At 49.4% G+C, this 11,746-nt stretch overlaps 1 protein-coding gene across 1 annotated transcript; it reads left to right on the top strand.

The window, feature by feature from the left end:
* The first annotated feature begins 3,812 nt into the window (after positions 1-3,812).
* Positions 3,813-11,718, top strand: LOC122391584. Its single transcript, XM_043385650.1, has 10 exons — positions 3,813-4,003; positions 4,641-4,721; positions 5,089-5,235; positions 5,784-5,905; positions 6,639-6,911; positions 7,584-7,933; positions 8,059-8,237; positions 8,813-9,069; positions 9,763-9,916; positions 10,535-11,718. The coding sequence occupies exons 1-10, from the start codon at positions 3,905-3,907 to the stop codon at positions 11,345-11,347; spliced, it is 2,475 nt and encodes an 824-aa protein (XP_043241585.1). The 5' UTR covers positions 3,813-3,904; the 3' UTR covers positions 11,348-11,718.
* Positions 11,719-11,746: the final 28 nt, after the last annotated feature.

The following is an 11,746-nucleotide window of genomic DNA, read 5'->3' as shown; positions in this document are numbered from 1 at the left end:
TTTTCTATTCTTTTGGATATACAAAAACACATATTTTTGAAGTTCTATCGAAGCAATTTGATTAATTATTTAAAAATTGCCAATTTTTGAAATTTGAAAAGCTCTATATAGTATATACCGTTAGCACTGTCATAATATGATGTCATAATATTGCAATACTCTTCCCGACATTCGCGTGGCATTCGCTAGTATCCTAGCAACGTGCCTCCATAGAGTTGGGCCTTGGTAACAACTGGATTTCCATTACGTCATGGGTGATGATGTCACACTACGGGTGACGTTTCACTGCTGCTGCTGCTGTCCACGGAGGGCAGCGTTTGTGAGTGGAAAACAGTAGCAAAATTGTAAATGAAGGCAGTATTGGCGCTTATGCTACATATGAAATTTATAACAACATATGATATTAGTGAATGTTTATTTTTGTTACTTTTCATAAACCCTCCATTCCAGGGTCTGCATGGAAAAGTTCTGTTATTTTAGAGTCAAGCTATTGTACTAAGGGATTTATTTTGGCAATTTAGTCATTTGTGAGGTTATAAGGCTGCAGAAACTTTAAGTAGAGGTTGGTATCCACTATCCAGTTGCAGCTATAATTGTGTCATATTTTGTATCATTTTCTGAACATGTAAACACCTACCTATATGAATTCAAATATTGTGATTGTAGGAAAGCAGTCACCCTCACATTGCAGCGGGGATTAGAACAATTAACCACACTTGTTATACAAAAAGCCTGTTTGCCATCAATTTTAGGAATTCAAATTAGGTATTGGTAAGGTAGGTGTAGCACAAGCTGCCTGATGCACGAGAATGGGTCTTTCTAACCAAACCTTACCTAACCTGACCTACAACCTACAGCCTTAAACCTAAAATTTACAACCTACGACCTAGTCCTACGGTATGGCATATCACAACAGCTTGTGTTACGTCTGCTACCGTGACCCAACTTTGTTCCAATTCATACCAACTTGGGATGACAGTCACTGCAGATGTGTGCTGACCATGCAGGTCTTTGTTACAATTGCAATTCTATTGTGTTACAGGTTCGGCGTTCTACAGCTGCGACCCGCCATAGCTGGGCCACCGCGGCGGCATCACCTTCAGGGTGGACCTGCCCGTGGTCACCCACTGGTCGGACCCGCCTGCAGTCCGCAGGGAAGCTGCCCTGTGAGCCATTGCAGAGCTCCCGCACCCGGACGTCACTCTGGTCGGACGGCTCGGCTCACGGCGGGACAGAACAGGGCGGTGCAGGCGCTGATCCAGTTCCACCACCTCAACATAGAAGAGACCGTGCGCGCTCCTGCAGGGGCGGTCTGCTCCAGCCTGAGAGCAGAACTGACCGCCATGCGCGAGGCGTTCGCGGCTGTGGCCGGCCTGGAGGACGGGGAGTTGGCATCGACCAAGTCGGTCCGCCTCCTCACCGACTCAAGGTCTGGGCTCCAACTACTCGGCCGCGGCCCAGCTAACCAGACCATGGCCCTGGCCGCCGAGGTGTGGAGGCTGCTGAGTGCTGAGCACCCTCGCCGAGAACGGCACCGAGACGGTGCTCCAGTGGGTGCCAGGCCATGCCGGGCTGGACGGCAACAAAACCGCCGACCGCCTGGCTGGCGAGGCCACGGCGGGCGACCAAGACAGCGCACCGATCGACCTGTCGAGTGCGCGGGCCGCCGTCACGCGCCATGTCCGGGAGCTGTCGCGACAGAGGGCAACCGCTGCCCACCCGCACCCGGACCCCACGCCTGGCCACGACTCCCTGGCGCGCTGGGGGTCGGTGACGCTGTCCCAGCTGAGGACCGGCACATCACCGCTGACCCGTGACACGCTCCACAAGATTGGCCCGGCAGCCAACGACGAATGCCCCGCGTGCGTGGAGCCCGACAGCGCGGCGCACCTACTGACCGATTGTCCGGCCTATGAGGCGGCCCGCCGCCGCCGCTGGGGTGTCGACCCTCGCCTGGTCGACGTCCTCGGCGGCCCGGCGACGAAGGTCGTCACCTTCATCGAGGATGTTGGGCGGGCCGAGCCGCCGCTCGACCCGCCGCCCCCCTGAGCGGGTTGGCGGTGGGATGCAGAAGAAGAAGAAGAAGCAACTGCCAGCGCGCCACGGCGGCGAAGCCGAGTTCCGCCGCTGGACCGCCCGCGCAATGGCCAGCACAGACAAGAGACAACCGAATCACAACACCTACAATTACGTTATTGTTATGGTATTGACATTGTTACAATTAACCCTGCTCTTTCGAGCGTGGATGCACGCTGAAATTGTCGCATAATTCCATGCAGCTTCCACCCTTCTGCAATACAAAGTTTGAATACAAAGTAGTCTTGCAATAGGTTTAGAACTTATGTGCAGATTGTCGATGCTGGTTGACTTGATGGTTGGAATTGTGTTTATCTGTTTCATCTGTTTTGACTTAAATATATGTCCATGGACACTATGGCCTACCTTGGGATGTGTCTCTGATTTCAGCAAAACATTTTTCATCAGGGTACACTGCAGTGTACATACGTAGTGAAACTTTTGAGCATGTATGGGTGCGCATGTGGAGATGTAGACTGCGAATGAGACAGACTACGACGGTTTTTGAACTAATTTAATCTGATTGACAACATAATGTAGGACTAAAGACTGACTGTCAGAAGAATATTCAAAGAATATTCACTTCACCCGGTACAACGAAAAGGGAAAGTCGGGGAACAGAGAACATCTCGAAGATCGAATTGCAGTTGCCGCCTGCAGGTGCCGATTGGTTATGGATCATCGCAGCTCAACCATGCAGCAGTGCATGGCAGCGCAGCGCCCTGCAGCTCGGGGCCGTGAACCGCCGCCTTGACAAAGTGTCTGCAACCCGCGACCTCGAGACCGGCTCGCCATCTGGCGGGGTGTGCCGAGCGCCACCTGGAGCAACTGCCAGCGCGACTCAAGGTACTGCCATGTGCTGCTTTATTGTTAACTGAAATTGCTACCACCTTGTATTGTAAGAGTCATTATGGAAGATTTTAAAACGGTTCTTAAAATTTTTTGAATACTTTAAATTTATATTTCTGCAGAATTATGAACCCGTATCATTCTTTACATGTCAATATTTGTATATTATCTAGCATATAAGAAAATAGTGGCCTCAAGTTTCTAGAAAATATCTGATTTTGCTCTCTGGGCCATTGCAGATCCCTAAAAAGTTAGGAGCCGTCTTCATTATTTAATGTATAAAACCAAATAAATTATCACTGCTCAAAAGTGGAAGAAATGACAAATGAAAAAAAAGTTTTCCTACAGCGTTGCAATCCAGATTCTGAGATAGTGATGGGCATACTAGAAAGCAAGTAAAAGGTATTGTAAAAGTACTCCACAAGGTAAAAGTAAGGAACAAGAATATCCTTATACTGTTTCAGAATTTGGTAACAAACATTTTTTATGTGTTTTAAATACCCGAACGAATTGATTCCAGAATCAGTCTTGATGATATTATATGGTTTTTGTATGGTATTGGTGGTACTTGAATGACCAGAGTCAGTACATGTCCATCACCTTTCGATATTTCCGTGGTGCTCGCTCCCATTTCATAGCTGCTCACGGTGTTTTCTGCTGACGTCATATGGTGCTGCTCCACTAGCGCCACCATACGGCGTCAGCTGGCGAATTATCCAGTTAATACCAGAGCCCATAGAGTTCAGTGCTCATGGCTCAAAATTCGCTTGCATCAAAAGTGTCAGATTTAGTAATTACATTTTTTTTAATTACGTTTTTAATTACGCTATAATAATAATCAGATGCAGACTCGGGTGCTGTTACCAGCCTGCGTATTTTGAATTCACCATAGGGCTCAGCCATTCCTAGAGGAATTCTAGGCACCTTGGAAAAAAGCGAAATCGCGCTAGGGATTTCAGCCGATCTGGCAGCTCTTCCGATGCCACTGGCGCGCCTTTTAATCCAAAGCGCCTTTTTCGTGTCTCATGTTTGCTCGTTTATTGCGGAGGCCTATATATGCTTCAAGATGCTGGAAAAGGTTGGTGATTAATAAGTATTTCCATTTTAGGTGCATGTTCTTTGCAAGAAATACAGTTGTTGTTGCTGTTGTTGTGGGTTAGGGCGCAAGAAATACAGGTATATGTCAAGTTTAGGTCCTAACTATAACTGTGACGCTGTTGATACAAATCTGTAACAGCAAAAAAATTATGTTTTAGGTTACGTTAGGCTGTAAGTTTTAGGTTGCATTGTAGGTTTGTAGGTAGTAGATTGGTAGGTTATAGGTGAAAAGGTAAGGTTAGTTCAGGTTTGATTATGTTTTTCTTTTAGTTACGAGACATATAAGTATCATTTTTGGATTCAGGATGTCAAATAATGGTCGGAAACACTAAATTCAAAATTAACTAATTTTGAAGCGGGGACCTCCATGTGTACCGGCCAAATAATGTAAGAATATGAAAAAATTATCCATGAAATCTGCTTAGGACTTAAACTTGACATTTACCCACATGGCTATAGGTATCACCAGCAGAATTATAATCTTTACATAGGTAATTTTTAAGAAATGCTGTAAGTGAAGATTATGAGTCGTGTAACCATTGTTACTATATTGATATTAAATATTGAATAGGTACAAGTCCGCCACTAACTTTATGGAACATTCCTTCTTCCAACAGGATCACTTCCAAGTAATCTGGAAGGCTGATGCCAAGTACATCTTGTGCGAGAAGCTTGATATGATTCCTGACCTGGAACCGGTGAGCATCAAATATAGCAATTTGCTTAAAGCAATAGCAATTGCCGATGATGGCAATTTCAATTTGCAGTAACACATATTATATGTAATTGGTTTGAGCCATGTTGCAATCATTTCATGAATGAAAACTTCCATTTTTAAAATGGAACTATCAACTTTCCCCACAGGCTTCGGTAACAAAGTTTTATCAATTGTGAATGACAATATTATTGGTATGAGTGGTGTGTGCGGTGATCTGTATTTGAATATAACGCGTCTTGTCACTAAGTATTTGTCATCTGCATTATAGCTGACTATTACGGTAATACGATCGTGCATTGGTCCCAGACAAGAATACCCCAGTGAGACCTTGCATTATTTCGTTTCAGGAGTTGATGGAGGGCACCACTGTGGCCTACCGATGTCCGGCGTCAAAGGAATCGGCCCTGCAGTGGATTCAGCTGTACCAAGAGGCCGCCAACATCACCCTGACGACGTACGACTCCATGTCGAATGGCCAAAGGGTGGTGTACTGGGTGAGAGCTTTAGTTTATGAAATACCAGTTTGGGCTCGCCGTGTAAAGCTCGGCAGGGGGGTACTTTTGCCCGAGCACTCGACCTGGGCCCGCCAATGGAAAATTCTGCTGGTGCAGAGCCTCCTGAGGGTTCAGCAAAGACCCGCCGTATGAAAGCCTGTCGGGGTCTACTGACAGAGGGCCCGGCGGCCTGGGCTGGCTGCATGAATCCCCAGCTTGATGCCGCGTACTGAGGACCAGTCATCCAGCCGTCATACCGGGTGTCTCGGAGGACTGGACGGGCACCTACCAGCGGGCCCGCTAGATTTCGGGAGGGTCAGCTGACCCCTTTGTCCCCCTGACTCCTCCCTGGGTGCGCCACTGCACCCAGTAACTTTTACTCTTTTATATCGCAGGAAGGTGCGGGTTAATGAAACACCATGATCAGGGTCAGTTAAAAAGGTAACGTTTTTAAATCGAGAAACTTTCATCCTCATTTAAATGACGGACTAATGAGTGGCAATTGATTTCATCACTTTTGTTAATGTTGTCAATTTTTTTTTTTTCAGGCCAGGCTTCGTTGTCACCACGACGTCCCAGAAAAGCCGAGTCGTCCGAGGAAAAACCAATCCGCCAAGGACACCGGGTGCCCCCTGCGCCTGAAAGTGACTGTCGCCAACATTCCAAAACGGCAAGTTTCTCACCGTCTTTTGTCATTGGCACCTTTTACCAGGGCTGCGGAGTCGACCCAACTTTAGCCAACTCCGACTCCGACTCCGGCCTCACAAAATCGACTCTGACTCCGACTCCGACCTATTAGTTCTGGAAAGCATTTATTTGGTCCTTTGGTTCACCGAACCAGTGCAGAGACGTGAACTTCGGGAGAAAAGAAAAGGCTGATCAAAATCGTAGGTCGATTTTGTTGTCTGACCACTTTGGATCATCGGGATAATTGCCATTTTGCTTTCACCAGACAACAATTTCACTTGATGAAAGGCGATTTTCGGACTACATGGCCGGAGTCGGTAAAATCTTATCGACTCTGGCCAAGAAAAAAGATCGACTCCGACTCCGACCAAAACTGTTGACTCCGACCGACTCCGACTCCGACTCCGCAGCCCTGCTTTTTACAAACGCCTTAGTTGATCAAACGATCAACCGCAATTGAAAAAAAAAACTACATATTTGATGAAGGAGTTCGCTGCCGAAAAGATTTCAAGTCGCTATCTTTCTTAGTTGTGCCAATCTTGGCTCAGAAAACTAAAAACGGTGATAATCCGAAACATTTCACCTCGCTCGTTCCTTGCCTCAAAAGGTTTCTTGCTGGTACCCTATAAAAGTGCGTGGAAGGAGCGGAATTTCTTCTGAATAACACCATCGTCTCGTGTTTTTTTTATATTTGTTGACGAATCCTCCCTTTCCAGGAATAGGTCTACAGACCCATGCGCGGCTTACGAGCTACGGGTGACATGTAACAAGAAGCCCCACAACCACGCCGTGGACAACGCTGCCGCTCTGAGACATCGACGCGTCTCTGAGCTGACGAAGGCCCGGCTGATGGAGCTGTTCCAGCACCACCACTCGCCCTCCACGGCGCTGGAGACCCTGAAACTACAGCTTCAGGAGGAGCATGGGAGCGCCTACCCGTCGGTGGCCGCAGACCGAGCCATTGTCCCAGATCGGATGGCCGTCTACTAGTAAGTTTTTAACAGCTTGATGCAAAGCCACACTGCCACAAGTTAGCAAGTCTGTAGGGACAGTATCTGAAATAATAAGACTTTCCCTATAAAGTTACACATGATTCTCATATATGAGATGCAATTGATCGTTACACGGAGCAGAGATGATAGGGCTACTCAGAAAAGAAGGCCGCATGTCTGGGATATGTGGTTGCGATCCGAGACTGATCTGGCCATTGACAATTTTTGGGTCCCCTATTGCAATCTGCCTGTTTTCGTGTCACATCCAGTTCTACTGTTATCTATGAATTGTGTTGTGCTAAAAACTCGCAACATTTTACGCTGCGATAAATGCACTCTGGTTTAGTAAAAGCTATCGATAATCATATTACGTACGCCTATGTGTCAGGGTCATTTCCGTTTTCCTGCTTTTCGTGAAAAACCTGAAGGGGAATGGCGTCTAGACGCCCCCCTTCCGGCCCAGCGCAGGTTAACATTATTTTCACCTTGGATTTGTGTAATTCAATGCGCTGAGGGGTAAGCTATATTTTGATTAGGACGAATCAGGAACAAGTGGGACAGCTGAAGCTTAACCATAAGTACACTGTTATGCAATCGGTATTTTATCACAAAATGAAACTGACCACCACTTGCAGCTGGAAGTCAATTGACAATGCAATGTGTTTTCAGCCTGTACTACAAGCACTGTCGGGAGCGTTACCCAGCCTCGACCCAGGAGGAGACCATGGACCTCATCCGCCACATGAAGGACGTCCGCACGGCGGTCTCAGTCGAGGACGGCGAGACGGTGATCGCGGCGGTGACGCCGCTGATGGAGCGCGTCCACACGCTCCCCGACGCGGGAGAGGTGGTCTTCGTCGACGCCTCAGGAGGGATGGACCGGCACGGCCAGCGCGTCTTCCTGCTGATGTGCTGGAGCCCGGCCGGTGGTCTGCCTCTCGGTGTCATCGTCTCCACCTCGGAGACCGAGGCCGTGGTGGACAAAGCCTTCCGGCTGCTCGTCGGGATTTTACCAGACGGTACGATATACCTACATTTGCCATGAATTCCCATATCTGGCGGCTAAACTCTGAATTGTCCAGTCAGTTGTGCATTGGTGTATAAAATCCAATATCGTGTTTGACCGAGAATGCTTCTTTGACAGGCGCCTTTGGCGGGCGTGGAAGGCGCGGCCCTCTGTGCTTCATGACGGACGACTGTCAGGCCGAGCGGAACGCGCTGTCGGCGGTGTGGCCTGAGGCGCGGCTCCTGCTGTGCACGTTTCACGTGCTGCAGGCCGTCTGGCGATGGCTTCACAACGGCAAACATGGCATCGACAAGCAAGTGAGTAGTTTCTACTGGGAATGAATTTCCGTTCATTTTTGTCTAATTACCCCTTTTTGAGAAACACAGAGAGAGAGAGAGAGAGAGAGAGGGAGAGAGAGGGAGGCAGAGAAAGAGACAGAGACATAGAGAGAGGGAGAGAGAGAGAGAGAGAGAGAGAGAGAGAGAGAGAGAGAGAGAGAGAGAGAGAGAGAGAGAGAGAGAGAGAAAGAGAGAGAAAGAGAGAGAAAGAGAGAGAGAGAGAGAGAGAGAGAGAGAGAGAGAGAGAGAGAGAGAGAGAGAGAGAGAGAGAGAGAGAGAGAGAGAGAGAGAGAGAGAGAGAGAGAGAGAGGCAGGCAGACAGCTGGGCAGAGGCAGGCATAGGCAGGCAGTCAGGCATAGACTAGACAGGCATAGGCTGGCAGTCAGGAATAGACATGCAGTGATACTGGTCTAAAAGCTGTAAAAGAACGTAAATGAGTTTGATTAATTTCATCTCAAACACCCCCTATATTTACATTTACCTTCACCCTTCACCCTTCACCCCTCCCGCCTCCCACACTCGGATACCAGTTAAATTGTGCATTTTCTTCCAGCACAGGCAGGCTATCATGGCACTAGCCAAACAGCTCGTGTACGCCAACAATGAGGCGGAGATAGCGACGACGATGGAGCTGGTGGCTACCGAGTGGGGCGAGCGCTACCCACTGCTGGACCAGTACCTGCAGGGTTTCGCTGCCCGCCGTCAAGAGTGGGCGCTGTGTCTCCGCACGGATGTCCCCACCCGGGGACACAACACGAACAACATCGTAGAGTCCGCCTTCAGAGTCCTCAAAGACTCTGTCCTCTACAGGTCAGTCTTTATTCATATGTTTCACCTAATTGCGGTTCAATAAATAAAACAGTTAACCTGGCGTTCATAGACAAACCTGTCTTTTAACTAAAGTTGATTGTAAAACTGTTTCGGTGACCGGAGGTATTGCGATAGATTCATTACTATTTTAAAATATTTCAAGTTGTAAGGTTGCCCAAAAGTGGCAAATGTTGAAGAAATGTCAAAGTTGCAGTTACAGACAAATTCCAATTAATAAAGACAAATAATTGGAAAAAAAGCCAAAGCAGGGGAGTAGTTTTCCTTTCAATATAGGTCGGAGGGCTGAGAGTTAGCCGGTAAAATGTTCTCGAAAACACCATCAAAATCCCTAGGACTGTGCAATTCTCCCCAGTGTCTGCCAAAGTTCAGAGCCTGAAGCCCCCGAAACGGAATTGGACCATACATCCCTTCGTCAAAGACGTTAATTACTAACTTGTGACTTTCATGGATTAACACGGATTAACTTGTGAATATCACGGTTTTACATTTCTGTTAACCCTACATGTGGAAGAAAAACAAACTTTCGCATTTCGGGTAGGTTGTGAAATTGTTAGTTGTGCTTTTGGCTGCTCTTCTGAAAGCCTTATTGTGTCCATACGATGGCAGTCTACCGTTAATTATAGCTGCAAAGAAATTGTTGAAATATTCGCTTGACACGCGCTGTTTTTCCAGGACTCGGGCGTTCAACCTGCTGCAGCTGTTTGATTTCGTCACGGTCCAGCTCAGCAAGCACTACGCCAGGAGGGCGTGCGACGTGGCCAACGGCCGGCAGCGGGCGGCACCGGTCCGCGGCGGCACCAGCCAAGAAACGGGCACTGTGACGCAGGTATTTTGCATGACACGAGAACTGATTGAGGTCACATAAGACAGCTCGTTTTCCAATGCTGGTCCCACCCGTACTGCCACATGGCTGTGCAAAGTGACCAATGCAATCGGCGCACCCCTAAGCACCAATAAACCACATTGCTGTGCATTCACACACAAGAGTCTGTCACTGTACCGCTGTGCCACTGTAGGGCCGCGTGGTGTTGGCGCTGTGTGCCACATCTCGTGACTCGTTTCGCGTTTTTTCTTGTTTCTTCTTTTTTCCCTTTGGGGGTCTGTTTTAAAAGGCCAAGCTGACAGTACTGGGGCGAATGAACAGGTTCGGATTTTCGTACAAGTAACCGTCCGTCAGTTTATGTTGTACAGTCTGTCTTAAAAGTCCGCGAAAAAGCAACGGTGGATCCATCAAGCCTGACCGAGGAAGGGCCTGCTCAATTTGAGTCATCAAAGCAATTGATATTCTCGTCCATTCCCCAGGTCAATTGGTTCGGTGACTTTCAAAGTAAAGCAGGCCTTTCTTCAGTAAGGCTTGATGGATCCACCGTCACTTTGCGCGGTACTTTTAAGACAGACTGTACATACGAATTTTACAGGATTTTATGTGTTGCCCCTCCCACAGGTGACGGAGTTCACCTATCAGGTGAAGTCGCTGACGTCGGTCGGCATCACCTACCTGGTGGACCTGAACGTCGGCGCCTGCACCTGCAGGATGAACCGGCGGACTGGCGGCTGCAAACACCTCCGAGCCGTGCGGCAGCAGACTGGCGCTGTGCCGGAGGCGACGGCGACAAAGGAGACGCGGAGGGCCTTGATGGACATCGCCATGGGGACCAGCCAGCAGCTGCCAGGCAACTGGTTCGACCCTCTGGTCGCCGAGCCGTCCACCTCGTCACCTCCTGTCCCCACGCCCGCCAGCGCCCCCGGAGTCGCGCAGCCCCAGCCGTCGCCGAGTCCCGAGGAGTACGACGACGACGCAATGGACTTCGAGGACCCCGCCGCTGCGGCGGCGGCTGTCAGTGGAGCTGAGCAGCGACGCTCAGATGACCGGACACGCCAAACCGTGGCGTTCATCCAGGAGTGGGCAGCCTTCATGTGCGAGGCAGTCGTCCAGGACGACACCTGGGAGAGGGCTGCCGCTGCCTTTCAGCAGAGGTGGGGCCAGCTGCCCACTGCTGGCCGCCAGTCCGCTCTGCACCAGTTTGGAGGCGCGCAGGGCTGCCGGCGGAACGCCACCCAGATTCCGGTCCAGCCGACCAGCACTGCCCGTCGCACCAGCACCAACGTGCGGGGGCGCGCTCGCTGGCCCGCTGGACGGCCGTGCCGCTCCGCGCGCACCGGGGAGCACGGCTACGTGGCAGCCTCCGCCAGGCGGTCGGCGGCGCCCCACAGCCTGGCCACCTGTGTTGACCAGAACCGCCCCCTGGGGCGCTGAGTGATAGAGGTGAAGTGGGGGTGACCGGGGCAAGTTGGTGCCAGGGGGGGGGGGTAAGTTGGGACGGAAGGGATATTTCCAATACTTCTCGACAGTTGGCGTTCAAACTTATTTTGTACATGAACAGTAACGCCGTCTGTTTGTCAACGTGGTGTCGGCGCGTGCTGAGGTAAGTGCTGTTAATAATCGCTACAAATGTGTTTCAGGTACCAAAAGTGATTTTCTTGCTGTGAAAATATTCTCTTCTAGTGTCGTTGTGTGTGCCTTTTTGTTTGCCGCAGGAGTACTGCAAACGTTTGTGTTTTGTCGTTAATGCCCGCATGGATTAGCGATGATTGTTCATGTGAAACATGAATAAAAATGTGTTTAGATAAACTGTTTTTCCTAGTGTACCAACTT

Source organism: Amphibalanus amphitrite, unplaced genomic scaffold (genome assembly GCF_019059575.1).
Source record: "Amphibalanus amphitrite isolate SeventyFive unplaced genomic scaffold, NRLGWU_Aamphi_draft 000445F_arrow, whole genome shotgun sequence".
Classification (NCBI taxonomy): domain Eukaryota; kingdom Metazoa; phylum Arthropoda; class Thecostraca; order Balanomorpha; family Balanidae; genus Amphibalanus; species Amphibalanus amphitrite.
Note: the sequence above shows the minus strand (reverse complement) of the source record. Positions and strands in the feature narration are given on the sequence as shown.

Excerpts from the sequence above, each read along its gene's own strand:
- LOC122391584 (XM_043385650.1), top strand. The coding sequence starts at position 3,905 with ATGCCACTGGCGCGCCTTTTAATCCAAAGCGCCTTTTTCGTGTCTCAT. Across the intron at positions 5,906-6,638 it reads GTCGCCAACATTCCAAAACG|GAATAGGTCTACAGACCCAT; the intron begins GCAAGTTTCTCA and ends CTCCCTTTCCAG. Across the intron at positions 9,917-10,534 it reads AAACGGGCACTGTGACGCAG|GTGACGGAGTTCACCTATCA; the intron begins GTATTTTGCATG and ends CCCCTCCCACAG.